Source organism: Indicator indicator, chromosome 12 (genome assembly GCF_027791375.1).
Source record: "Indicator indicator isolate 239-I01 chromosome 12, UM_Iind_1.1, whole genome shotgun sequence".
NCBI lineage: Eukaryota > Metazoa > Chordata > Aves > Piciformes > Indicatoridae > Indicator > Indicator indicator.
The window spans coordinates 12,873,696-12,901,555 of record NC_072021.1 but is presented as its reverse complement, the minus strand read 5'-3'; the positions used below and the strand labels follow the sequence as shown (position 1 = coordinate 12,901,555).

The window sequence follows — 27,860 nt, the reverse complement described above, 5'->3', positions numbered from 1 at the left end:
TTATGTGATGTTTTGTCTTAAGGCTTTGTGGTTTTTCTGGGAAAGCTGGTTGTAGAGGGTAAGTTAACTTACTGTTGGGTTCTTGCTTTGTTGTTGCAAGAATTTGAAGTGAGGGAAGAGAGCAGCACTGAATCTGGTAGTTAATAACATAATAGTTATTATGTTAATGTGAGAGCCTGGGGAGTAGCCGAACCTGAAATGCCACGGTGTGAGATTGCAGTGTAAACAGTACCAATAGGAGCAGACCCATCCAAATAGATGAGGTAAAGGAAAGAGGAGCGTGGAACCACACATCAGATGTGTCTCTGCTGGAGTTTTTGTTCCTGTAATACATAAGCCAAGTGTGTAAATGCAGAAAGACAGAGCCTGGGAGAAGGAAAGAGTGAGACAGCACTGGAAGAGACTGGGAGATGAAGCTAAGCTACAAGAGCTTGTGGGAAGGTGACAGTGGAAGGAGCAGCTCACTGATGAACTGCAGATACTGTTGGTGCATAGACAGGTGTACAAATACTTGAGTGGGCTGGAAGGTGGCTGAGTGGGCTTGAGTGGGCTGAAAAATTCCCTGTTGGCAATAGTAAGTCTAGCCTTCTCTAAGTCTTTCATAATGCTAGAGGGTTAAGTCTTCACAGCTGCAAGGAGACCCCAAAGAGAGGAATTTTAGCTTCTCTGTGTTCTTTCACTTCAGGTTTGACAGAGGAGCTGTTTGCACTCGTGAAGGTCACGTACATTGTCAGTTCCCAATGGCCTGGACACTGTCAAGTACAACCTCAGTCTCTAGGCCCTTCAAATAACTTCAAACATTTGCCTGGGTGTTTGCAAGCACAAGTAGAAGGAATGAGTTGTGGTTATAGGATCACATCCAAGCAAGTGAGCAACTCTGTAAAAGAGTTGCGAGGAGCCAACCACTAACCAGTAATGGTTATGCACCTAGAGCCCAGCATGCACCTGCAAAAGGGTTCTTCAAAGTTTAGGAAGCAGCAGCAGCGTTGCAGGCTGCTTTACTAAAAAGTGAAATATAAGAATACCTGTCTTGGAGGTAACACAGATCACAGGCTGCTTTTCTACTAGGAAAGCAATTAGCCCCCATGTTGTCATCTGTCAGCCCCAGAGGTTATCACTTTAGTGCCCAGGAGGCAGTGGCACTGAAGGGGGGGTGTAGATAGCAGCAAAGGAGGGTTGCTCCAGATCTCGTCTTTCCCTTCCTCTTCTATCACTCTGCAGCTTGCCCCTGACATTCTCCATCACTGATTGCCCCTTCCTCTGATGTTATCTGGGTAACCTGAGGATCCATGTTGTCTGAGGACATACTGTTGAATAAATGGTGTTTTTGAAGGGGTGCTGGTTATATGCATGAAAATGTGCTAATAGCTGCCCTGATTTCCATCTGGCACAATTTAGGAGTAAATCCATTGACGTCAGTAGAACTGAATGGACATAAATACAATTGAAGTCAGGTTCTATGAAAACACAGTAGCTTACTCTCCATTCTGTCTTTTGTCTTTAAAGTCCTGCCACAAATACAAGCGTCTTATTTGGGATTTAATCTATTTCTGCCTAGTTTAATCAATGATCTTTCTATAAAGAAATTTACAAGATGCAGAGGTGAAGCCCTGCTGATCCTTTACCTAGTTTTAGAAAAAGTCTTACTGGCTGCTGGTTCTGAAAAAACAGCAGTAGTTTGGGTTTTTTTTGCCTTGGTCAGTTATGTCAAGCAATGTATCTGTAGCTATGTTTAGTTCTGAGCAGAAGTAGGAGCAGAAATGGCAGCTTTTTGGCAAGCAAAGAACACGATTTTCAGCTCATTGGCACAGAGTGGTGTTAATGAATAGATTGTTTTCTGACAAATAGTTAATTGTGCTTGATTCTTTTCCATACAGCTAAGGAAGTGAACAAGCCAATGAGGACATGGTATTAAAAAATGTAGAAATTTTGGTGTGAAACCACTGGTATGAAATCCTATCCATTTGCTGTACTTCTAAAATGGGTGATAGGAATATTTGCCTATGACAGTGTGTGGTAGATACTGAAGTACATAGTTTCCACTTTTCTTTTTGCAGTTTTGTATTGGTGTTACTCAACTGAATTACTTAAGAGTTTTTTTACCAGTATATGCAAAACATTTAAGGCAGTACAACTACAAAAGAGATCTAAATGAAAAGACAAGTATTTATCTTCATAGTAGGAATAAAACTGGAAGAAATAATTTGTAAAACTTCCCAGTGACTTCAGTGCAAGTACATTTCTAATACCAAGGGTAGAATTAGGTGTAGTCACTTTGGTAATATATATGTTTGTGCTCTTGGGGTTTTTACTTTCTTGTAGCTTCAGAAGCAATAGTTGCTCTATGATGTCCATATCACCCTCATCCATTTACAGTGAGTGGCTAGCATTTGCTGGCTGGGTGATTTATGAACCCACACCAGGAGAGAGTCTTCAATTGATGAAATTAGTTGGTTCATGAGATCATACATGTCTTGTACCAAAAATAATTCTCTTTAGATGTGGTGCATTTGTTAACAGATGTAAAAGTATAATGCCATTACCAGGGAGTTCTTTATTTCATTAAATTATGTACTTAATGGATAATTCTTAAATCTGAAACCTTAGATTCCCATCATGGGTTCAGTGAGATAACCTGTAGCATGCAGTCTGTTTATACTTGCTTTGAAAATTATTCCTCCACATTTTCTTTTCTAGAGTAATGCTCATTTCCTGATAGAATTGTCCTATGAGTTCTTAAATGTGATTATTAACAAAATATGAAACACTGAGAGTTAGAACCAGATAAAAAGCATTAGCTTTCAAAATTGCATAGCTTACAGCATGTAATTTGCTGATATTTGTAGGATTTGGATCTGTAGATTGATGACCCTAATTGTGTATCTTTAAGCAATCTAGATGAAATAACATGGCACAGCACTAAATCTGCTTCTCCTGTGTGGCTTAATTTAAAGCCCAGCATAGATAACAGCCGAGGGTTCTTTGTATTTGTCTTCCTCCTACGGCTCTGTTGAATATTCAGTTTCCATTAACACATGCCCTTCAATCTTTGCTATATTTTTGTTGTAGATAGCAGATTAATTAAGTCGTTCCCATAAATCCTTGGACTGTGATCTTATCCTATCTTGTAATATAAGCAGCATCAGGTCTGGGAAAGCAGTGCCTATTGAGAATCATAGACTGATAGAATGGTCTGGGTTGGAAGGGACCTCCAAAAGTTATACAGTCTAATTCCTGCCGCAGTCAGCAGGGACATCCTCAGCTGGATCAGGCTGCCCAAAGGCTTGTTGAGCCTCACCTTGAGTATCTCCAGGGATGGGGCCTCAACCACCTGCCTGAGCAACCTGTTCCAGTGTTCCACTACCCTTCTGGGTAAAGAACTTGTTTCCAACATCCAATCTAAATCTACTCTTCTCTAGTTTGAAACCCTTGCCTCTCATCCTATCACTACAGGCCATTGTAAACAGTCTCTCTCCATCCTTCTAGTAGGCTCCCTTTGGGTACTGGAAGGTCGTTATTAGGTCTCCCTGGAGCTTTCTCTTCTCCAGGCTGAACAACCCCAGCTGCCCCAGACTGTCATCATCATCAGAAGTGGCAGCTCACATCCTGACCATAGGTGCAAATCTCATAGCTTGAGTAGTTTACTTTAGGGATATTTCTTCTACTACCATCTTCTGAAATAAAGAGGTTTTATGAAAGCTTAACTCTCATTTTCCATTGTAGGTTCCTAGCCATAGATAAAAGCTTGAAACTGGGGAATTTAGGCAAAGCACAAAGGCTTGATGGATTAGCAAGAATTAAAAATGTATTTTAAATATCAAACAAACGTCAGGCTGATTTTCAAGCCCTTCTTGAAGTCCTCAAAGGCGCTTTGGGTGGCTGGAGTTGATAGTACTGATTTCCAGTTAAAGCTGCCTTGTCAGTTATTTTTGTAGTGTTAGGGAGCTGTGTGCATTTCTTCATGTACCAGTTAGGTCATGGTGACAGGTCTCCAGCAAATCACAGGACCAAACTGCTGTGCTCTTCTGCCTCTGGGCTTTCTCTCCTGCATTCTTCCCACTTACTCATTTCCTCTGTGACCATCACTCTCCTGAAATTACTGAGACAGGGTTAGAGTAATACCATGTTAAAAAAAACGATTAACTAAATGACCAGATCTGAGTTTTCTATTAGTCTCCCAACTGTGGAATGTTACCTGACCACATAGTAGCCTCAGGATCACAGTGACACATGTTCCAGCATGGGGATCAGTTGCCTAATGGTGAAACTGGCCAAGGACTAGAGTAGAGTATCTGAGGATTTCTGTCAGGGAAGTTTTTACAGAGCAGACTAGGCAAATCTTGGAAGCAAAGTCTATCCTTCCTTGACCAGAGGCTAAATGAGTTGACCTTTCAAGTCATCTTCACCCCTCTTTCTATGAGTCTAAGCATTCACATTTCTGAACCAGTGACTGGCTTAAGCCTTCTTGGAAGACAGAAAAAGGACATTTTCAGTGAGACAGGTAGAACTTTCTCATTAGACCTGACTTGTCTTCTTTAGTCATTCTTTAGAAAGCTAATAAATCCCAAATCAAACAGAGCTTTCTGAAAGGGCAAAGATTTTAAAATTCAACTTTGTCCTGGTTAAAGATGGAAAGGAAATTAATTGGATATTAAACACAGTAACTGTTCATTTCTTACCTTTACTGGCACCCTAGTTCACCAATGCTGAGATCCTCCATGAAGACCTGCTGGATGGTCTTCCAACTCTCTATACCGGTTTCAGAAGTAGAGCAAACTGGAAATATGTTTCATGGGCAGAGGTCTTTTGGAGCCAAGGTGGGTTTCTAGGGCAAGAAAACAGGCATATGCCTTGGGTATCTTAGCTAGCTTCTGGAGGTCTGTCATTGTGCTGGTGGAGATAAAGTCTTTCTATCCATTTCAGAAAAGATGTGGTCTCAAATAATTTAATGTCTTTGAAAATTATAACCAAGTAAGAAATAAATCATAGAAAAACAAGACAAACAGGAACTTTTTGTGATAGATCTTTTCTTAGGCATCTAAATAAGAAAGGTTGGGTTCCAAACTGTAATTAATTATTGCCAAACTTTTCTGAAACCTGTGGCTACTCTGCCTTTCTTTTTTTTCCAAAATTAGGCCAATTTATTAAGGATTCTACTTGTATTTTTGCTTTTTCAAGAATCATACAATCCTAGAACGGTTTAGGTCAGAAGGGACCTTAAAGATCATCTGCTCCAACCTCTCTGCCATGGGCAGGGATGAAGAAGGCTTACAAGTATTTCTGAACATGTTCAAAATGCCAGTTGATGAAGCATAATACATAGGTTTTATCTGTTTTCTGAAGGCAGGGCATTTTTGTGCCAGGCAGGTAGTGAGTTCTCTCGTTGCTTGAGGTCATTAGTTGCATTGCAGTCCATCCATTACTGCATATTGATCAGTGACACAATAAACTGAAAAGATGCTAAGACTGTCCTTGGGACAACATAAATAATAGCAATGACAAACATCTTGTTCTCTCTGTGTTGCTGTCCTACTATTTTTTTTTTACAGCCCTTGTGCTTTATAACGACCCTTGAGTAAAGTAGTCAAATCTGTCAGTCTTCAAAAGGCACCAATCATGGTGGACTATTATTTCTGAAGCTGAACGTTAGGAAAGACAATGGGATAGAGGAAGGCACAGAATAACTTCTGGGACAGATTTCAGTCACTCTGGTTCTGTTGTAGACATTGATGATGATTACCTGTCCTTCACCAAACAGAGACCATAATCATTTCAAATGGCATTTTACATGTTTAAGCCATCATTAAAAACTGCAAGCTGCTTTCAGATCAAAACTCCACCTCCAGCATTCATGTTTGATTGGGCACTGTTGACAAGCATTCTTCAGCTGATGATTAGGAATCCATGCACTTCTACTGAATTGAAAGGTGAGATGTGTGTATCTTTTGAGGTTATGGGTATTATTGCTCATTTATCCTCATGTAGTGCCCACTTTGTCAGCTGAAGTCAGATTCAGTTGTAATTTATAGACTCTTTGGAACAGTGAGTTGAAACTATGGAGTGTTTATATTGATTGTGCTCCTGTATAGTTACCATTTATGCCCCACTTGATAGTGATGAACTCTGTCATAAAATACTTCGCTTTGGCTTGAACAGAAAACTCAGCTCACAGCAAAACTCCAGTACATAGCAATCTGCAGGGCATAGCAGAGAACAGTGGTTGCTTTTGGTATCCTGGAACATTCGTACCTGGGGTTTTCTCCACCACTGAGTAACCCCATCTGTTCTTGAGCAGTTGCATAGGAGATGTGGTAGGGCTTTCAAAGCTCCCTGTCTATTGCCTTCCTTCTAACTCAAAACAACTCTCAGGTGTGATCCCTTTTCTTCTGTGGTAGACCCCGGTGTGCAAAATAGCTCCATGGACCAAACTTCAACCCAGAAGCAACCTAAAGAATGACTTTTCTAATCCAAATCTGGCATTAGTTTTTAATTCTTTACAGTGTTTCATAGGCTCACGGAATAATATAGGCTGGAAGGGAGTTCTTGTGGTTCAGTACCCCTGCTCTAAGCAGAGCCAACTAGACAAGCTTGCTTAGGGCCTTGCATAGTTGTGAGTATCTCAATGGGTAGACATTTCAGAGCCTGCTTTGGCACTTGACCATCATGACATGGTGAGATATTTCTCTTGAGTATCCACTAAGAAATTCCCTTATTTCAATTCGTGCATATTGAATTCTGTCTTCTCACTGTGCATCTCTGAGAAGAATTTTGCTCTATCTTCTCTGTAGCATGGGAGACATGCAGCTCCCCAGCCTTGATTCCCAAAGGCCTCTTCCAAAGGTAAAGAGTTTCTAGAAATGTTCCAACTGACTTCATTGAGCTCTGGAGCAAATCTCTGCTAAAAACCTGGGATTGAGCATTCTTGTTTGGCTTGTTTGGTCTCAGATCACCTGCTGTTCTTGTGGGGATTAGCACAGAGGACTGAAGTGCTTCTCTTGACATTGGAGTTATTTGGATATGAGCCAGAGCTGAAGATACCATTAGTCCAGAGAGTCAGGACATTGGTGTGAGCATACTGCCGTGCTGATGTGATCAACTGTGTGACTTTTGACAAAAGTTGTCAGGTGTCTTGCTGTCTTAAAGGATGTTTAGAAGGAATTCAGACTTGAACATACCTGTCTTGAGAATTTGTGACCTGTCATACTCAGCACTCCCCCTAACTGTATCTGCCTGGGCTCTGCTTGGGATAGCACAAGGACTGGATCAGCATGATCCAGGTCCCTGCTGTGGTTGCTACCTGAGCTGCGCAGCTCTGTTGGCTCACACAGCAGCAGCAGCACCACTCCCTGCTCAAAGGAGGCAATGGTGTGCCCTTTGGGGGACTTTTTTGTGCTGTCTGCAATCCAGATCTGATAACGGCCCAAGCCACCTTTGAGCCATCTTCTCTGAGGTAAAAGAGAGAAGAGCAAAACCAGACATATTTTCATGATCCTTCCCCCTCCCCACCCCCCAAACAATGTGTATATTATTTCCTGGTTTAGAACTGCAAAGTTTAGCAGCAAAACACATCTCATTGGCGTGTGGCTTGGGAGGTGTTGATATCCCCTGCCTACAGCTGTCACTTACACCCACTCCTGCATTGCAAATTGCCTCCTGTCAAATGAGCTCACAGAAATACCAGCATTGTTGCATGTGCTGGGGTTTGCATGATGTATTTCTGCATCATTGATGTTCATCTTGCAAAAATCCTTTTCAGTCCCAGCTGTTATTTTCAGGAGCTGACAAGTAGATTTCTGTAAATGAATCCAATTTATTCTGAACATGGACACAGCTCTTCATCAAAAGACAATGAAAAGGCAAGAAGTATGTAGCAGAACATATTCTAGCCTGTGTCGAAGCTGGCTCTTGTCAGTATGGAGAGATTTTAATTGAGGGAGAAGGGAAAGTAGCAAGAAAAAGTTTCTGGAAACTTTCCTGGTTACTTTTGTGCTCCGTGAAGGGATAGTGTGCCTCTGGGATTTAGGAGAAGGTGATGGAAGAGAGAGTTAAACCACTGACTGTAAATAGGAACTTGGTACCTTCACAGTGGTTCTCTGAAAGGCCACATTTTGGTTACTTGCTGCAGTGGAGTGCACTGGCAAGACATAATTTGTTTACTAAACAGGGAATGTAATTGAAGTGTCCCTTTTGAGTTAATGAAAATATAAAACAGCTTTCCAGAGTAGACCAAAGCCTCTAATTTAATTATCTGTGAGCCTCATGGATTAAAGATATTCTTTCATCCATTCCTGGCAGCCTGAAGTAGATAAATAAGTGAAATTCAAAGGCAAAAATGTACAAAAAGGAGACCTGGCTGATGAGAGACCAAAGGGCCAAACTGTAAAGATTTATCTCCACTGAGGTGCCCATTGTCCTTATGACAACTATATGTGAAAACTATTAAAGATTTGGAAGCTGTGATACTCATTAACGTGGCCTGCATGAAAAAACAAACTGTCTCCTCTTTGAAATATTGTTTGCTGTGTATCAGGGGTTACTCTTTAAGGGGACATTGCAAGCAGCAGCCTATAACACATGAGCTGTTGCCAGAAAAGCAGCAGGAGCGGTCCTGCAGGTAGTGGTTGAGCTTGCTACAGTGATAGTTGCAGAGTCAGTCTTTCAGACTGCAACCCTGGCCCTAAAGCAAAACCCAGAGCAATGCAGTTCCACCACTGCAAAGGCATCCAGAAGCAGCCACAGCTCATGTGCATGCTTGGTGCTGTGTGGTCTGGTGTGTCCTTGTGTGACCTGTCTGCTTTCTGCACTGACACGCTTTTGTTCTTGGGTCAGCCAAAGGCTGATGGATAAAGTCTTAATCTAGCTGCTGACATACAGCAGCCATCCCTGCACGCTTTTTGTCCACCTTCACATTTGCATCTGCTCATGCTGTGTTACGGCAGTACTTGCCACCTCATCATAGACCACAGTGTCCAGGCAGAAACGTAGAGCATTTAGACTGACTTTGCAGAAGAAGCCTGTGGCTGAGCCAGACAGGAGTACAGGTTTCCTCAGGTGTCGTCCCAGGTCCAGCCATCACATTATTATACACAAAAAATTAGGTTTTATCCCTGCCATACATGAAATAATCCCTGAAGCAGGGAGGTATATCTGGGAAAAAGGGGTTTGCACTTCGTGAGGTATGTGAGGAGAAAGAGGTTTGTGAGTAGCCAAACGGACACTTCACTGCCTTTGGAATTTCTTGTTAGAATGTGTTCTCCCATTTCAGGTTGGTACTTGAAGACTTTGATCTAAAGGCACAGTGATTCTAGGAAAGAAAGCAGCCAACAAGTGTGCTTCTGGTATATGCATTTACAGCTTCATTGACTTGAAGTGGAATTTCACCAGGGAATATAAGCACTGACCTCAGCTGAGATGAGCAGAGCATGGAGAGGGGGGCACAGGTACCTGTTGCCTAGAGTTATCTGACCAGTGCCCAGAAGACAAGCAAAACATTTGCTGATTCATTTTATTTGTGGTGGGAGGTTTGTGGAATACTGGTTTGGGTTTTGTTTTTTTTTTTTTCCTTTTTCCTAGTTCATCTAACATTTTTAATTGTGAAAAAGCATTGAGTTTGAAAGTGCTTTCAGACTGGATGTATGTCTTACCTGTCTGCAACACACATCGATGCACTTTGAATTGTAGGTGTGCAAGTGGGAATGGAGTGAAGAAACTGTAGAGCAGGTGGCAGAAGTCTGGCTAAGAATCTGGCCCTAACCATCATCTAAAGTGGTGCCTCTAAAATGTATTGCAGATGATACTTACATTTACTCTTACAGAAGTATTTCATGTTAATTTTAGGATATGTCAGATCTCAAAGCCTTTAAAACTTGAACAAATCCTTCACTTAATTGTCCATAAGCAGCTTTTTTTTTGCTTTGTAATTTGCTGTTGCACTTGGTATGACACTTGCTTGATCTGGATTAATTTCCCATGCTGCTCTGTTCTTGAATGTGCTCTGTAGGCTAATGGTGTATCACAGCCTCCCTTCTTTGTTTGTAAAATGTGCTATTAACATTTATGGGACAGCGTGTTCTCTTTGACACCTTCCAGAAGTGCCAACTGACTGCTGAACAGCACAGCATCAGCTGTTAAAGCCTGATTCAAGCCTCGACAAAATCAGGAAACAGTAATGCGGTTCAAGGTTCTTAAGGAAAGGCAGTATCTTTTATTACATCAGCTGTTAGAGTTGGGAAAAAAAAAAAACCAAACAACCAACAAACAGACAAGCTTTCAGGCACACAAATCCTTCTTCAGGTCTGAAATAGCAGCAGCATTGCTTACACCAGCATTCCTTAGCAATGAGACAGCTACGGTCCAGGCAAGGTTTAAAAGTGTGTGTATTTGCACAGCTTTTTTTACTGGGGAGGGCTTCCTGGAAGAATGCAGGCAAACATTGTTCCCCCCTCTGCTCTTCCCAGTGTACCCCCTACAAGAAGAGACAGTATCCCACAAGAAGAGATAGTACAAGGTCTTCAGAAAGTGTCTTCAATACCGTATGACTGACCCACGTTTTCTCCGTAGTCTCACCCTGCCATTGGGAAGGACTGAGACAAAGCTGTGGGCTTCACTCTGCAGGTGGTAACTGCAGAATCCACAGTGGATATTCTGGCTCCCCATATTTGTGGCTGTCTGGAAAATAGTTGTGGGATCAGCTGGCAAAATGAATTTCTTTCCCTTTCTTGTGGTTACTTTACAGAGAGCAGTGCTTCCCAGACTTCCTAGGAGTTGCAGCTGATTGACCAACTACCTAATAACAAAGCTTGTGACTGAAAATGCTGCACAAGCAGGATGGTTCTGCAGAAAAGCTGTTGAGAAGCTGCCCAAAATCTTGCATGTGGTCACAGTTTAGAAAAACAAGAAGTAACAGCCCAGTAACCTCCCTGCTTACTCCTCTAGATTATGGGTCTCAACATCTTGCTTCTTCATCCTGTGACAGATTTTGTTTAGTTGCTTTTTTTTCTTCAAGAAGTATGGTCCAAAATATTTCTAGTTAAAGAACACAGGCAGGTGCTCAAAAAGTAAATGTTAACATTAACTGTAACATTTATTTCTATATTCCCACAGTAGGAACTGAGTTGTTACCTGTGGTTAATAAACTGATATTATGAAGCTGAGGATGCTTTTTGCCCCTGTGCATATTTCTGTGGTACCTGGGCCATGAGAAATCTGGATTTTGCTTTCTGGAGTGAATTAATAAGTGTGTTAATTATGTGGCTCCTCTTGAAAATGAAAACTTGCATTTCAAGAAGCTGTCATCACAGAAAAATTGTAAATGAGTACTGAAACTGCTGAAGAAATTCAAAGGATGAATTTAAGTTGATGAACATACATGGACAACTGATGAGCAAATAATGCTGCACGCAAGAATGTTATTATTGGAAAAGCTTGATTCAGAAGGAAAAATGCTTCTTTAAACTTATGCCAGGCAAAAATCTTAGTTTAAGGTCTCCTTTGAGCATTTTTCTGGTGCAAAGCTGTCTTACAACGATCTTTACAGACCTTAAAAGTTTAGAATGTTTCTGATGTAGTTCTCAATCTGAATCCATCAGGCACATCATACTTTAGGATCTGAATCGCTCTTTCTTCCTCCTAACCTGGCCAGTCTTTGATTGATGCTTTTTAAATGGTGCACATGGCCATGGCAAATGGGTTGGCATCAACCAATAAAACAGTGTAGACAACAGTTGCTATTTTGCAGAGAAGGTTTTAATGGGGAAGTCATCTAAACAACCACATTCTCTGGTGAATCTCAGAATTTATTTCGTTCCCTTTAGTACAGAGCCAAAATGCTTGGGCTTGAAAGCATGGGATTTCTTTTTCTTTATGTGCACCAAAAGAAAAATTAGGATTATGTCTGTGAAAGACAAGAGCTTCATTTTCACTTAAAACTAAGACCGTTTCATGTTTCCGTCTATTTTAAGAAACTGCTATACTACCAGAGTAGAATAAATGCAAGCCAGGATGCATACTTGGCTTCCATAACAGCGATTGTATAGCTGTGTGGACTAACACATCTAACCTGTAAAATATAGTTCCAAATCTGGATTCTGCAGCTAGTCAAGGGCTCTGATGCCTCAGCCTGTAGGCATCTTCTACAAATGGGTTTGAAATGTGGGTGCAGATCCGTCAGTGAGTTAGTGCTTCAGATCTATTCCTTGTTAGGGTTAGATCTCTGTATACCAATGTACTTGTAAAACTGGAAGAACAGTGTGAAGGAGAAAGAAGCAATGAAAATGTGAACTGCTAAGCAAAAAAACACCACCTGCCCCCAAACTACTATTTTTTTACTACTTGACACTCTTCTGTAATAGTGGCCATGTTGCAGCTTTTTAAATCTGTGAAAATAGAAATGCAGCAGCAGTGTCCAGTGCTCAGGTTAATGTGCCAGCTACACATGAATGGTGTACATTATAAATATGTATTTAAGGTCCGTTCATGCATACCACAGCTAAATAACAGCCAGCTCTGTCTCAGTGTTCTTCCACTACTGCATTTATGGAGTAGCTTGTAGTAGGGGAAGGCTACAAGGAAGGATGGAAATGGAACTGCTAATGCCAGCAGCAGATGCCATTGCACTTTTACTCCACTTCTGCTGCAGATGGTCATAAATTCAGGTGGGAGATATCAAAAAGACAAAGTAGTAAAACTCTTTTCTGTTTATTATCTGATCCAGGCTTTTACTTGTTCCTGTTGTCATTGCACAATGGTAGCTTTGTCGCTTGTTTTACTGAAACTGCTGTTTTTCAGGTGCCAGGAGACAATGAGAAGCACTGGAAGCCAGTGTTAGTGGTCTTGACAGAGAAAGACCTCCTAATATATGAGAGCATGCCACGGATGAAGGAAGCTTGGTTCAGCCCTCTGCATACCTACCCCCTGCTAGCCACCAGGTACCTGTGATTTTTTTTTTTTTTTTTAATTATGGTCACTTCAAGAGGGTAGAAATGGCTAAGGCAGCTGGGAGCAGGTGTAGCTGGTGCATAGCTCTCATACTTGAAATGACATGGTTTGAATTGAGAAGCAGATTCTTCTTCAATGGGCTGATGTGCTTAGCCTCTTCCCTCCGTTTGACGTTCTGGCTGAGGCTGATGACCAGAAGCATACCAGAAGGATTATGGATGCGGCCATTTGGCCCAGATCCAGAGACAGGAGTGCTGAAAAGGCCAAGAGCTCAGTCTCCTGAGATTTCTATCTCAGTATGCATGACCTGAGGGATTGGCAGAAACTCAGATTTTTTTTAACTGGTCCTCTAGGCAGGAGAAAGTGAAACTGTTGCCCTCAGTTGGATTTTCTAGTTCTGCACCACCAGTTTGGGGCTTTTGAACAGTCATACACGATGAAGGCAATTTCATCATGGCTTCTATTATTCCTGTGCCAGCAAAGGAATTCCTGGCTTTTTTAGCTCACAGTGGTGAGCTTGGAAACACGTTCTTGAATCTAGTTTGGAAATAACCATCTACGTTATTTTGAAGGTATCCACCAATACTAATTAAAAGAGAGCTTTCCTGGGGTTGTCTTTTATACAGTGGAAACTGTCTGTGCTTCTTGATGTGAATCTTAATCACATTTCTCTGCCAGTATGGTCAAAGGGCTTGAGAAAGAGCTGCTGTTCCATTGTTTTGGCCTTGCTACAGGCCTCTATTATACCATTTTCAATGAGTTCTTGTTCAGAAAGGCTGGTAGCACATGGCCAAAAGCAGTGAGTCTTTTACTGCAGTCTCATTAGTTAATTTTTGTTCTCGGTCTCTTAGTTTTCTCCCCAAATGAACTGAGGCTTTCCTGCTAAATCATTATGTTAAAAAACAAAACAAAACAAACACCCAAACAAAAACAAACAAACAAACAAAAAAACCACAAAACAAAAAAAAACCAAACAACAAACCACAGCAAATTACACTGATGGTTGGTTTGTCCCAGTCTGTTTACCTGTGGTGGAGCTTTCAGGCTCCTGGGAAGCCAGCTTCTGACACAACCTTTGATGATACCTTATTGTGAGGGGAAAGCCCTAAGCTTTGCAGCCTGCTGCCCGGTGAGTTACCGAGTGTTGACAATTCCCAATCAAAGCTGGGTAACCAGTTGGAGCTGGAGGCTGCATCCATGTGTGTCATTAAATCTTAGGAGTTTCTGAAGCAAGACCACCTCAGTAGAAGGTGTTTGGGGTGCATTTGTACATGGACCCAAGTCATCTTTAAAGTGAGCACAGATTCCACAGAGTGCCCTGCCCCTTCCTGCACACATCATCATGTGTCAAGACAGCCCTTAGGTGGGTGTCACCAGCCTCTGTCATCAGTGACTTTACCAGATCAGACAATCTTAAATCCTTGTCTTGGAGGCCCTGATACTTCATTACTTTTTCTCAGAAGTTCAGATTTGACAGCAGTATGGCTTGTCTTGGGTGGGGATATTCATCTCTCTGGTGGGATTCCCATCTGAGGGAATGTGCATCAGCCTTGAGTCTAGAGGGGAATGAGAAGTTGCTCAACATGGATATCAGGCTGCTGAAGGGTTTTTACAAACTGGGAAAAGGGTCTGTGAGAAAGATGGAATGCAGATCAGAAAGGATAAGTGCAAAGTTCAGTGCTGGGCAATAAACAGCAGTGCTGGTTTGGGGTGGGAAATGGGTGACAAAATAGTCACTGTGCCAAGAAGCATCTGAGCAGTGCGGTGAAATTGCTTAAAGCTACAGGTTATGTTTTTGAGAGGGGGGAAAAAAGCCTCAGGTGCTACACTGCCATCACGTCAGGCATTGCGCTGCCAAGCAGATACCAGTTAACTATGGAAGGCCTAGGAAAAAAGCAATGCAAATATAAGACCTACAAAACACTCTCAGTAGGGGAATACTCTACAAACCATAGCTGTTTAATCCAGACAAGCCCATGGAAAACATGTTAATAGTCTTCAGGTATGAAAATGAGACACAGGTAGGAGCAGAGGCATGTTCTTCTTCAGGTCCCTCCTGAATGCAACAGGATGTAGTTGGAAGCATTTGTAGCAGGAAGGGCTAAGGATAGACCTGAGGAAGAATTTGGTGTGTGGGTGAGGGACTGGAGTAGATTGTCTAGGAAAGGTGTACAGTCCTTGGCACTGGGGACTTTGAACAGTGACACTGTGACTTGCAGGAGTGCATCAGCACAGCTAGCATGCTGTTGGAAGGGGGATGCACTGGGTGTCCTACAGAGCACCATTCCAGCCCTGTGTCTGTGATTTCTTGCTTAGTATTGCTGTGAATTCAACACTCAGGGGAAAAAGACAGCAGGTAGACAGAACCTGACATTCAGAATGGAGTCAGAACCTGATAAGTACATGAATCCCCAAGGTGAGCAGGTTACATAAACCAACAGATTCCCCAAATTGTTACACCTACTGTTTGGGATTATTTTGATTAAAACCCTGCAGGATCCTACTTTTATGATCTGTCACACTGAGTGCAGTTAGACCAAAAGAAGACACAGAGCTGGCTGTTGGTATTGACTGCTGTGTTCTTGCTCGGTCAGTGCTTACCCTCCTCGTGACAGATTTTTTTTAATCCCCTCTGTGCATTGATCAGTGCAATTTAGAACTTTTCACCTGGAAAGTTTGCAGACCACATGTTATAATCTTGGCTGCTCCCATCTTTCAGATTTTTATGAGTCCTTGGAAAAACATTTTAGCTTAGCTAATGCATATCTGAAAAGCTGCTGAAACTGGAAAACTTCAGTGCCAGATACTGTACAAAGTCATGCTTAATCTACCCAAGACATAATGAGCAGAGAAAACTGGAAAATAGTAGAAGGATTACAGTATTTTTACAGAATTTCAACAGCAGAATTTCAACATGCCCTTTCTGTTTGTTGATAAGTTTGCCTATGGATATTATTAAAACCTAAAAGTGTTCTCTAGTTTGTCTTTCCCAGCTTTCTGTAGAATTGTGTGGAATATAAGTAATAGCCCAAATAAAACAGAAATCTGGAGATGTAAGTTGTTCCTTTAAATCTTTGCACCATGAGACACAGCAGCTGGCTCATAGCCCTGACTCCAAGGACCTTTTTGTCATAATCTCTGTTTCAGTGTTTCCTTATGCCTGAATAACAGTGCCTCCCTCTAGCATGGGAATGGAGCTTAAGTAATTACATCTTAAATATTTGCAATCAAATTACGTTATCTATCGTAGCCAGATATGAAATGAAAGAAAAAAATCACAACAACAGCCCGTGTTGGACACTGATTAAAGGTCAGGTAAGTAGCTTTTGTGTAAAGCTGAGGTCTGTAATCAGAAGGTATTCAAGCAGTTTGGAGGTTAATGCTATGGCAAGTTGGGAAAGGAGTTTGGGCAGCAATTAGTCATCTGTGCAAAGTGGGCAGAGGGGCAGGCAGAGAGCATTAGGGTCCCTGAGCACCCCAAGGAAGGTGCTATGCAAGCTGTGCAAGTCCTCCACTCCTCTGCCCAGGGCAGTGGTGGTGATCCATGCAGAGCTCAGAGGTTTCAAAAGAGTACAGGCCACTCCAGAGCAGGTTTCAAATGCTAAGTCAGGGTAAGTAGCAGTTTAAACATAAGAAAGGTCAGATGATAGTGGCTTTCTACTGCAGGACTGTTGATGGCGTTTGTATCATGGCCTCTTAGATAAAAAATTAGCAGCTGAATGCTTGCTTTGAATGTCAATACTGGTTTCACTGTTGTGTTTGGAGAGGCCATTAGATTTTGCTGGTTTGGTAAATGATTGAAATACTCTTCACGGCATTATGATCAGAAGCATGTCCTGCTGTGTCTCACCCAGCACTTCATGTTGGACCATACCTATCTTGTTAACACACGTTTGCAAAGCATAATGCTAAAAAGGTCTCCAAGACATAGAGAGGCAAGGAAGAAATTAGAGAAGGTAAGAAGTATCTCTCTGGTTCTCAGGAGCAAGCCAAAAGTAGCATTTTGCAGCCACTGCCTACGATCTGTGCATTGTGCAAACAGGCCTGAAAGTGACTGACCTTCTCCTGCCCTCTCGTGGCCCTGGCTGCTCTGGGGAAGGTGCTTGGGCTCTGTGTGCTCAGGCATCTCAGAAACCTCTACCGAACCCAGTAACCTTCAGGGTCTGCAGATGGACATTACCAGAGCTAGCCCTGGGAGGTCTTTTTGGCTCTGTGGTGCAGCATGCACCATGCACACAGCTTCTGCTGTGACCAGAGGGATGGGATGCAAGGGTGAAGGGAAGCTTTTTGTGAAGCTTGTAAGACTGTTTGGGGTGGGTTTGTTTTGTGGTTTGTGGTTTTTTTTTTTTTTTTTTTTGTTGTTTGGGGTGGTGTGTTTTTTTTTTTTTGCATTTTAAGGTATTTTTGCGGTCTTTAGGATAAAATATCTTTCATTTAAATGAAACAGCTTACTTTATTAAAGTTTGGGAATTCTTTGACCTGTACCTAAATGCATCAGTACTGGCAGCAGGTGCAGAAATACCCTCAGATGTTTCCCTGTTATTTGTTTACTTATGTTTAACTGCATGGTTTTTCCAAAGCATAATCTGGAGTTGTAGAAAAGGATTTTTCAATAGTGAGACTGAATTTTTAATAATGAGGGAATAATGTGAATGGAGGCAGGCAAGGAGGAATATCAATGATGGATGTCCGCATACTTTAATTTGTCAAATACATCTTCATTCTATCCATATGATGAAAAACCTTCAATGGATCAAGCATGAAGATGTAGGGGAGCGAGGGAGTGGATTTGAAAGGAAATAAAACATTGGGATTGTCTGTCACACATACAGTATCACAACTATTAGAAAACAATTTTCAGCACAGCTGACAAGCACTATGCAGAGGAGCAGGGATGATCCAGGGAAAAACTGGATGACAAACTTGATGTGATTTTTCCAGGCTGCATTCTCACAGTCACCCTTGCTAGCAGAGGCAGCATGGGACTGGTGGCTGTGCCTGCACCTGCATGACTGGCTGGGGACAGGCAACAACAAAAGTCACCAGAGATTTCGGTTCCTGGTTTTCTATCTTAGTTATGAAGATGTAGTTTTGCCTCAAAGTTTGCAATTCCTGATGTCAGATGAAAATGAACTAAAGTTTTTCAGGCTGTTTCTTTGCTGCTGACTCTCCCACTGTAAAGCCTGTCTGGGGTGTTGTTAGAAGGCCTTGGGCATCAAAACTGAGCAGGGTGTTAACACAGCCCTTCTAGAGACAAAAAAACATTTAGGGAGGGTAGTGATGCATCTTTGGATGAAACTTCTCTCCCCAGACACATGGTAGCTCCAGTGTGGATCCTCTGCATTTTTCTTACTGAGACCATGAAATTAAGACAAGTGATCAAAATCCAAAGAAAATTACCATGAACCTGAGCCTGAATAAATCTTGCAGACTTTCTAGCAGGGTATGAAAGAGGGACACCTCTGTTCAGCACGATTTGCATTCAAATGTCAGCATTGACTGCCAGGGAATCAGGGAAAATTTCAGATGTTTTATGATGAGTGTTTCAGTAACTGAAAAGCTCAAGCTTTGCTTTTTCTTTCCTTTCTGCTTTCTTTTTCCTGTTAAAACTTCCCTCTCGGATGGCATACTTCTGCAATGTCAGCTAACAGGCAACTATTCTTCCAGATGTACAAAAATCATTTCAGGGTGGATGATTAGTAGATGATTAGTATCATCTAATGCTTTATCCTTCAGCACAAGTATTCTACTACCATGCTTCATACTTTGTAGTCTTATATGAAGATTTACAGAAAGAGAAACAGGAGACAGAAGACAGAAATAAGCTTTTGAGAAGAATTTCAATCTGTTACACTCTCTGAAGGCTATCTCTGGATCTCAAAGAGTGTTGACCTCCTGTGGATTATCTTTTTTAGTTGAATTAGTGTCACGTCTCTGAATTAATTCTGTATTCACTGTCCACACTTCTGAAGGGGAAAAAAAAATAACCCAAAAGGGCAATTTTAAAGAAGAATTAAGCATTACAAGGTGTTGATATTCTCACTCAAAAATATTCCCTGCAATTACAGTTTGCCCAGATGAACAAAGCTTTTGTGATCACAGGAGATCAGCTGTTGGTGCCTGGCAAAAAAAAAAAAAAAAGTTAATTGCAGCAAAATGTGAGAGAATTTCAGATTACAAATAGGTGCAACATCTTGCATTTTATAGGTTCTTTATGTGAAAAGTATGCACAAGGCAGTACTTTAGCATCTGTGTCTTTTAGAGAACTTTATCCAACAGCTCTGATTGTTGAGCTTGTCTGCAGATGTTTAAGCTTTATGGTAAATGCCACTTGACAGTGAAAGTTGGATTCAGCTGCCTCAACTCAGCGACCACTTGCGTATATGTGGACCAAACCCCATCATCAGAGTCCAGTCAGGGATTTCTCTCAGTTCCTCATTCAAATAGGTGCTTTGTACAATTCATAAAGAAATTTTGGGATGTCTTCATTACCACCTGCATGTTCATTTTTTTTCTGTGCACCACCTCAGACCCTCACTTTTCTGTGTCACTGTAGGCTCAAAGACAGAGGAGTTCTTGTGCTCCCCACCAGGTTTAGGAATGTATGGAACAGAGCTGTGCTCAGGCAGGGATTTTGGCACAGTGTGCTGTGTCACCATTGTAATCCACTGACCTGTTCTGAAATCCAATTGCAGGTTGGTCCATTCTGGCCCGGGAAAAGGCTCACCACGGTCAGGGATGGATTTGTCCTTTGCCACCCGTACCGGTACACGGCAGGGGATTGAAACCCATCTGTTTAGGACAGAGACCAGCCGAGACCTCTCCCTGTGGACGAGGAGCATAGTGCAGGGCTGCCACAATTCCGCGGAGCTCATCACAGAAATCACCACATGTGAGTAAAGTCCACGGCACCGCGTCTCCACACCTCCTTGTGACACTCACGGCTGCCTCGAGCTCCTTCTCCTAGTGGTGATTCATTTGAAAAAGCATGCATAGCTAGGGTTCTGTGTGCTTCAAATAATGGCCCCTTGGTTTCTGAGCCTGACCCAGCTGGTGTGATACTTATGGCCAGTCACTATGATTCTTCTGACTGTTGATCTTGTTTTTGGCATGTGGATGAATTTTGTTTAGTTGTTTTTGTAGACACAAAACATTGTGTCTACAAGTTTGTAGTCAGCCATACAGCACATGTGTCATGGAGGAGCAGTTGTCAGAGGTTTGTCCAGTAACTCACAGAAAAGGGCATTTTTCTGAGATTTGGGAGACTCCTGAGAGCATGGCAGGAGCTTCTCCTGCAGAGGCTGAGAGGCAGAGAGGAGGGCTGGCACATTCAACAGCATGAAGCAGTCATTTATTCACCCAGTTCTGCACACTTGAGAGGAGTAAAAAAATACAAACTAGTCTATATTTTGATGGCTAGTCATTTCCCTTCCTGAACATCAGGTTGTCACTTCTCAGCACGTCTGTATGTGCACTGTTGACTGGAATTGCTCTAGAGTGATGCCCTGTTCAGCCAGCTTGTAGTGGCTCTGGGGCTTTGAGGCTGTGCCTTTCTCTTGAGTGTCCCCAGAATATGGGAGTCTTTTCCCCACTAGCCTCACAGTTGAAAGGGCTGTTAAAATTGGACATCATGTCCACTTGTTGCCTAAAATGTGAGAGTGGGAAGCGAAGCACAAATTACCTTTGTGCAAAAGGGCAGCTCTGAGTTTGTGAAGCCATCAGGTACAGCCATGTGCTGCTGAACATGGGGTTGCCTGCTCGCAGGCTGCCAGACCCCATGCCTTGCAAAGAGCTCAGGCTGTTCTGTGAGGGCCTCTGATGTGGAAACAAACCATGGGAACCACCTCTAGGGCCCATCCACCTCCTCAATCCAGTGACATGGAAGTCTTTGTTTCCAAAATGCAAGAAGAGGACATCAGCCCCTTCTATGCAGTGCTTTCATCTCAGTGCCACGGACCCTTCTCAGCAGAGTTGGTCATAGGGAAGTTGTGGATATGAACACATAAGGTATTCATTTTTGAATTTGGATCATGGCCTATGTTTCTGAGCTGAGTGGAAGATGTAGACTTCCTGCTGCAGTAGCTATTAGATACAATTACATGGGCTCCTTTTCAATTACCACAACACTAATGAGGACTCAGGAGTGTCTTCATCTTTCTCAAAATACTTAAGGGAAACCCTCTACAGCTTCTCATTTTCTTGTGTGTTGAGTTCTGCCTTTATTGATTTTGGCTATGTCTGCCAGATGTAAGAAGAAGAGTAGCTGTGACTTTGCTGTCAAGCTGTGGAAGGAGGAAATGCCAGCCTGAGCTTTCTTAAACTTCAGAAGATTGCTGCATTCTACATCTGACACAAAAACAAACAACTGCAAGGACTGACAGCAGTACTGCTACTGCTGAGAACAATTTTAGCCTGCATGTTTACACCGTAATTAACAAAACAACCTTGCTTGGGCCTTGCACAACAGAGGTTTCTGTTGTTTGTCCAAATCTGCAGGTTTGCAGTTAGAGCATGATTAGCCCTGTTGTAGGGAAGGGTAGTTTTGAGATGAAAAGTAAAATGCAGATGGCAGCAGCCACAGGGAGTTTGTTGCTTTTATGAACGTTGCAGATTAGGTTTTGTTTCCTCTTTCAGCTTGCACATATAAAAGCCAGGAGTGCCGTTTGACCATCCACTATGAGCATGGATTCTCTCTTACCACTGAAGTGAAAGATGGTGCCTTCTCCAAGACAATTGCACAATACCCCTATGAAAGACTCAAAATGTCCTCTGACGATGGGATCAGGATGCTTTATTTAGACTTTGGAGGAAAGGATGGAGAAATTGTAAGTACTGGGTTACTAATCTCTTTGGTGGCCCTTCAGGCTGTGGGGATAGAGAAGCACTAGTGGAAGTTGGCCTAGGTGATTATTGTAGGTCCCTTCCAACTGAAATAACAGCTGTTCTAGTAACAGCTGGTCAAGTAGCAGTACCACTCTTTGGACACCGTGCTTTCTAGTGCAACATGGCAACCTGACTGTAGGAAGAGATAAACTACAAAAGAGAGATAAAATTAGAAATCCATGCAAAGAGATGATGAAAGATTTCTTATATTTAAGAATAAATTGTATCTCGAAAGAGCCAGATGTTAGAATTTGGTATGTATCCATTTCACTTTTTAAATGATTGCATGTGGAACAACTTAAGAGTGAGATATTATTAGAGACTTTGTTATGACAATAAGCTATGGTTTAGGCATTTTGAACATGTAGTTGATGAAAAAAACAGAAGACTACAGATGTACTACAAACTGTCTACTTAGACCTCTAAGTTAGCTCTCATAATGCCTAAAAATAAGGTGCTATTCCTAGGAGCAGTTTGGATACCATGAATTATTGTACCTAAACATGATTGTCCCTGACAATTTTTTTCAGTTCCTAAGCATGTTGGGTGCTTAATTCTTTGCACCACCTTTGATAACATATGCTCCATGAACTGTTTATTGGCAGGCTTTCAGAAAGGAATTTGTTACTAGCTCTTAATAAAGTTGATACATGACTGGTGGAAAGGCAAATCTGGTTTGTTTTGATGTGAACCTACTGTTCAACCTGCTGTCCACACTGACAAGTCTGTCGTGCTTATCAAGCATGTGGTGACTATGGAAAAAAAAGTCTCAGTTCAGTCACACTGAACAGCAGCATCTCTAATGCAGTTACTCTGCATTAACTGCAGCATCATTTGAAGGTGCAGTATCCTGTCTTTGGCTATGACCACCAGCAGAAGCATTGAGTATTGGTAACAGCATTCTTACCACCACTGCTGGTCAGAAACAACCTGAAAAGATGGAAGAGTTGAACATCTTGAAAAACTGCTTACAGCATTTGACTCGTTTTTTTGCTGCTTACTCAGGTGGATGCAAGCGCACGAGTACCAGGATCTCATCTGCTTTCAAGATGTTTATTTGTATTTGTAGCTCTGAGCAGAGGAAAGACTGTATTGTGATAAAGGGTCGATATTAATAGAAGCCTGTGCAAAATGTCAGACAGCAGCTAATCAAGTATGGCGTAAATGATTGCTTATTTGAGCTGTAATCTAATCTAATAATTCTTGATTTCTTTCAGCAACTGGACCTTCATTCCTGTCCAAAACCAATTGTGTTCATCATTCATTCCTTCCTCTCAGCAAAGATTACAAGACTTGGCTTGGTGGCGTAAGGAGGGCACCTCTGTTTTTCACAGAAAGACGGAGCGACCTTGCTCCTCTGAAGTCCAGTCAACAGCAGCAACCTGGACCAGCTAGCAGCATACACCATCCTGTGGGTTCAGTGCTGGGCCTTGGTCATTTCTGCAGTCGTCCAAGGCCCAGGTTTCATTTTGGTCAGCTAAAGAGGTGGCATGACAAGGAAGATGGTGGATTTCAGTGTAAATACTGGGGTTTTTAAATCCCATGTGAGACTGTAAAAGCGAGTAGTACCATAGATGTAAATGTTCCAGAATCATACATGTGCCTATTGCAGCATACTTGTTTATATAGAATAAGGGCTATGCAGACAGGAGTGGGTGTTGGTTGTGATGCAGGCTCAAGGTTGGTTGAGTACAGGTTCTCCAAACAAAACTGCCCCACCACTCATATTTTCTTTTTCTGGTCCAACCTGTGCACCACTTACAGGAAGATTTTTCTTCTGGAGTGCTGTCAGAATCTGTTGCTTGAATAGCAGGCAGATCATGGACAGATGCACCTTTGAGGTGGATGGTCTAAAGCAATACAGCTGTGGCCAGGAGGCAGCTGGAGGGTCCCTGCCAAGGGGCACTTTCAGATTAAATGATAAAGACACCCTATGTGTATTCCTAGCAATGGACCCAAAGACAGACTAGCCACAGTTATTTATTGAGAGCCAGCTGTCAGTGGGACAGAGGTAGGAGTGTCCTTTGTTAATGGAGGTGGGTTTTTTTTATAGTGACTTCCTGGACTGGCTTAATGAGTCTCACCTACCTGGGTTCCCCAGCACAGGTAAAAGTTAACCCAAATCCATGCTGAAGTATGACATAAGTTTCTGCCAGCATATTTTCATAGCAGTTTTCCAGCAGGAAACCATTCTGAGCTCCCTGTACTCCTACCCCTACTGTGCCACCCCTTCAGCTCTGCCAAGGGTTGGCTGCATGTTCTTCATAGAAAGATGTGGGGAAGGGGGTTTGTGGCTACATTGGGCACAAGAGGACAGCAGGCAGTAACGCTGACCTTCAGTGTCAGAGATCATCCACCTACCCTGCACTACCAAACTGGCTTTTAGTGCTGTTGGGTGGCAAGAGAAAGAAGCAGAACAGGGATGGCATTTCCTGTTGCTCTTGCTTTGCAAACAGAACTGCTTCATACAGGGGTGGGGTTTTGTTTGCTTTTAGAGTTTTGCCCTAATTTCACACTTTGAAGGACAGGAACTGTACAGGAATTAATAAATCCAAGGTTTGTAGAAGTTTGCTTGTCATACTACAACACATCTTTATTCTTGAGAAAGCTCCTAAAAGTTTCAACTTAGCATCCCTGGAGTGGCAAAGAGGAAAACTAAAAACAGTTTGGTTACTTGTTTTTAAGCTATGAGAGTTAAGCTTAAGTCATGCTGTTTATTCACAGCATAGGAATTAGTTTGTGGTGGTTTCCATAGGTATCTTAATCATCAAAACTAATTAAAAATTAAGATGATGGGCTGAATTCACAAATACAGAAAATAATCATTAAGGAACAACAGAAAATCGCCATTTGGAAGAGCAGCTCCAGTCCCAGCACCTCTCACCAGTCAAAAGCAAGCCTGCAAAGTAGCTGTGAACTTTCTTTTACTGTCATGGTACTTGCACTTAAAAATTAATCCCTCCTGTAAATTCACGAGGTAGGAGATAAATGTTACATAACTTACATGGACTTTTCTCATTTAGCCACCACTGCTGTTCACATAACTTTCTGTGGTGGTTACTTGGGTCTCTTCCTGCTTGGAAGCTTCTAGAAGGACCTCTTCTGAGAAGCTGAGAGCAGTCGGTACGCCGGGGGACTGAGTCTCTGAGGATGAACTTGCAGCACGTCACTCCGTCAACACTTGGGTCAAGTTTCCAAGCACTGCTCCAGGACATTTTTACTGCTACTCCAAAGTACAACTTCAAAAATTCGGATGCAGGCTCCTATGTAAGTTCCAGAGGTTAAAGTGAAAATCTGCAGACTGTGGGGTAGGTTCAATGCATATGTAAACTATACTGCACTATTTCCTTATTCCTTAAGTAACACTTAAAAATCACTGGAATGTTCCACCTAACATTTATGTGCGTTGTAAATATTACAAATTCCTATTAGTGCCAACAATTCAATGACATAATATGTAACCTAAGGTGCTCAGTACTATATGAAGTATAACTGAACAAACTAAACAGTTTGCAAAGAAAATTCATATTATATATATTTATAGAAAAAAAATAATTACAGATGCTATTTCTTCATTTTCAGATTTTGGACTGATTCATATTTGGAAGGGATAGACAAATGAAATATAGACCTACTCCACCTTTATAAGAGTACAGTGAATATTTATATTTTAGAGGAAAAGAATATATTTAATAAAGTCATTTATTGGATTTTGGTGAGGTGAGCTTACTTTGTACCCAAACAAAGCTGGAAAGCTGTTCTTTGGGTTTGGGGGTGGGGAAAAAGACAATTTAAGTCTCAAGCATTCTGTTCAGAATTCAGTGACGTGAGAGAAGGATGCCTCATAGTGACAGAATGACATCAAGATTTCAAATGAAGGTATTAATGCAGCATATAATGGTGCTTCCAGTAAGCAAGCTCCCTGTCCATGTGAGAGTGGCACTGGTGCTGACAGGCTGAAACTGTGGAAGTATGTGGCAATGCTGCTGGCATTTACTGAAAGGCCACAGGGATGTTCTGGGGCAGGTCAGTTGGAGGCACCTGCTGAAGTTACAATGCTTTCTCTATTTTTAGCTGAGCAGTTGCAAAAGTCATTAAAAAGAAAAAAAAAACAAAACAAAACAGAGATTTCTGTTCAAGCTTCAGCAGTCAAGGAACGAGGCTTAGGTCCTGCAAACAGTTATGGCAAACCAGGTGCTTTTCTTTCCTTCTGTTTTAATTCTTACTTAGTGGCTGGCATAGAAGAGCTAACTACCCAAGGTATGGCAGAATTTCCTCATGGAAATCCTAAAACAGGGTGTTAAGAGTTTTCTTTTTCTCAGAAAATACTCACTGTGAATTGTCCTGTCTGATCAGAAAGGCTGGAGAGCAGCTTCACCTTTAGAGAGACCTGGATACATCTTGGAACAAAGATGTTAGTGGAAAAATGCCAAATAAGGTATTTGTTAAAAAAAAAAAAAAAGCTGATCTGACTGTGTCCAGGGAAGCACACTGGTATTTCCTGAGTCTTGCTCTTTAAGAGAGCTGCTAGTTCCACTTGTTACTTACAAGTCAGAATACAACTCTTTATGCACTAGCAGGTAAATTGCTACAATGAACATCATTAAGCTGGGTGTTTTCCAAATTACAAAGCAAGTGCTTTCCTCTGCTGCAGAAGGTAAGTAGTCGTCCTTCTCACACACCAGGGGAGCGTACTCCAGCCAGCTCTTCACATTCAGAAGCACAGTTGATTTGAAGTAAAGGTTGATCTCATTTCAGCTGCAGCTTCTCAGTGTCGTCTTAGTTATGCATAAAGTTCATTGGAGCTTCTTTGGTTTCAGTGGAAGCAGAACTGGAGTGTAAACAAATGATGTGCTCCAGATTGTTATACTGTCATTGATTTGTAAATGTATTTTTCATTAGGGGTAGACCATAACCATATATTGGTGAAGTTGACTTACATCCTGACATGCAAAAACATTAGAGCAAGCATCCAAGCCTGCTAGAGTAACATATGGATCAGTTTATGCAGTTAACTATGAAGTTTTGTAGTTACAAGCATCTAGCACACACAAAAGTAGGAAATACAACTTCCAAAGGCTAGGATTTGAACAAAAGTATCAGCATTCAGACTGAAGGGATGAGATTATAATTTACAGCTTTTCTCTCTGTTTGGAAGTAGGGATTTTCTTTGTTCAACATTGAGTTGTTAAGGCAGATTAATGCCTTGAGTATGCATCTTCAATCCAAAAGAAATGTGAGCCAAACAGTAATTGATAAATTGGAGTAATTTTGTGCACTTAAATATTTATATATTTAATTTATATATTAAATATTTATAATAAATATTATTATTTATATATTTAACTTATATATTAAATATATAAATATATTTAAATGTATCTACCTTCATTGCATGTCTGTTTCATCAAATCAGGATAAGCTAGATGCTATGGATGTGTTGCAAACAAATGTAATCTCTCTCCAAAGCAGTTTTATTTGTCCTGGGCTACATTATGCATGTACAATACACATTGTATTCACTACAGCCTATCCTCACGGTAAAACAACCACACAGCTTTCCTACTACTGCTCAGAATGCAGTTGAAACAAGCACACAACCACATATAAAAGGTCTTGTAGAGTCCAGCGAACAATGATACTGGAACAAAGGAACAGAAGGGTTACATGCAAGATCCTTTTAGATGTGAAACACCTCCTTAGAGCTTGGCTTTACAGAAAATGGAATTAAGCAAAGAATACTTGTCACAAAATCAGGTGCGTTCTTTAGAGAATGAGCAGATTTTCAAGTATTGTCTAACTTGCACATGATGTAGTTAATTTTTTCTTCCATTTCATTTATATTGGTATTGCTTAATCCACTTTCCTTTCAAAATATAGCAAATAATAACACTGCACCTTTCCATTTTAATCACAGAATGTTAGAGATTGGAAGGGACCTCTAGAGCTGAATCCTGCCAAAGCACCTAGGGCAGGTCATACAATAACATATTCAGGAGTGTCCAGAGAAGGAGACTCCACAACCTCTCTGGACAGCCTGT

The 27,860-nt window shown here is 41.6% G+C and overlaps 1 protein-coding gene across 1 annotated transcript in view; it reads left to right on the top strand.

Moving 5' to 3' along the window:
• Positions 1-23,129, top strand: part of SNTB1 (syntrophin beta 1) — a 102,218-nt gene extending 79,089 nt beyond the window's left edge. The window contains exons 4-7 of the mRNA XM_054385492.1: positions 12,787-12,926; positions 19,632-19,828; positions 21,571-21,761; positions 23,037-23,129. Of these exons, the coding sequence (XP_054241467.1) occupies positions 12,787-12,926; positions 19,632-19,828; positions 21,571-21,761; positions 23,037-23,129 (621 nt within the window). The remainder of the gene's footprint in view (positions 1-12,786; positions 12,927-19,631; positions 19,829-21,570; positions 21,762-23,036) is intronic.
• Positions 23,130-27,860: the final 4,731 nt, after the last annotated feature.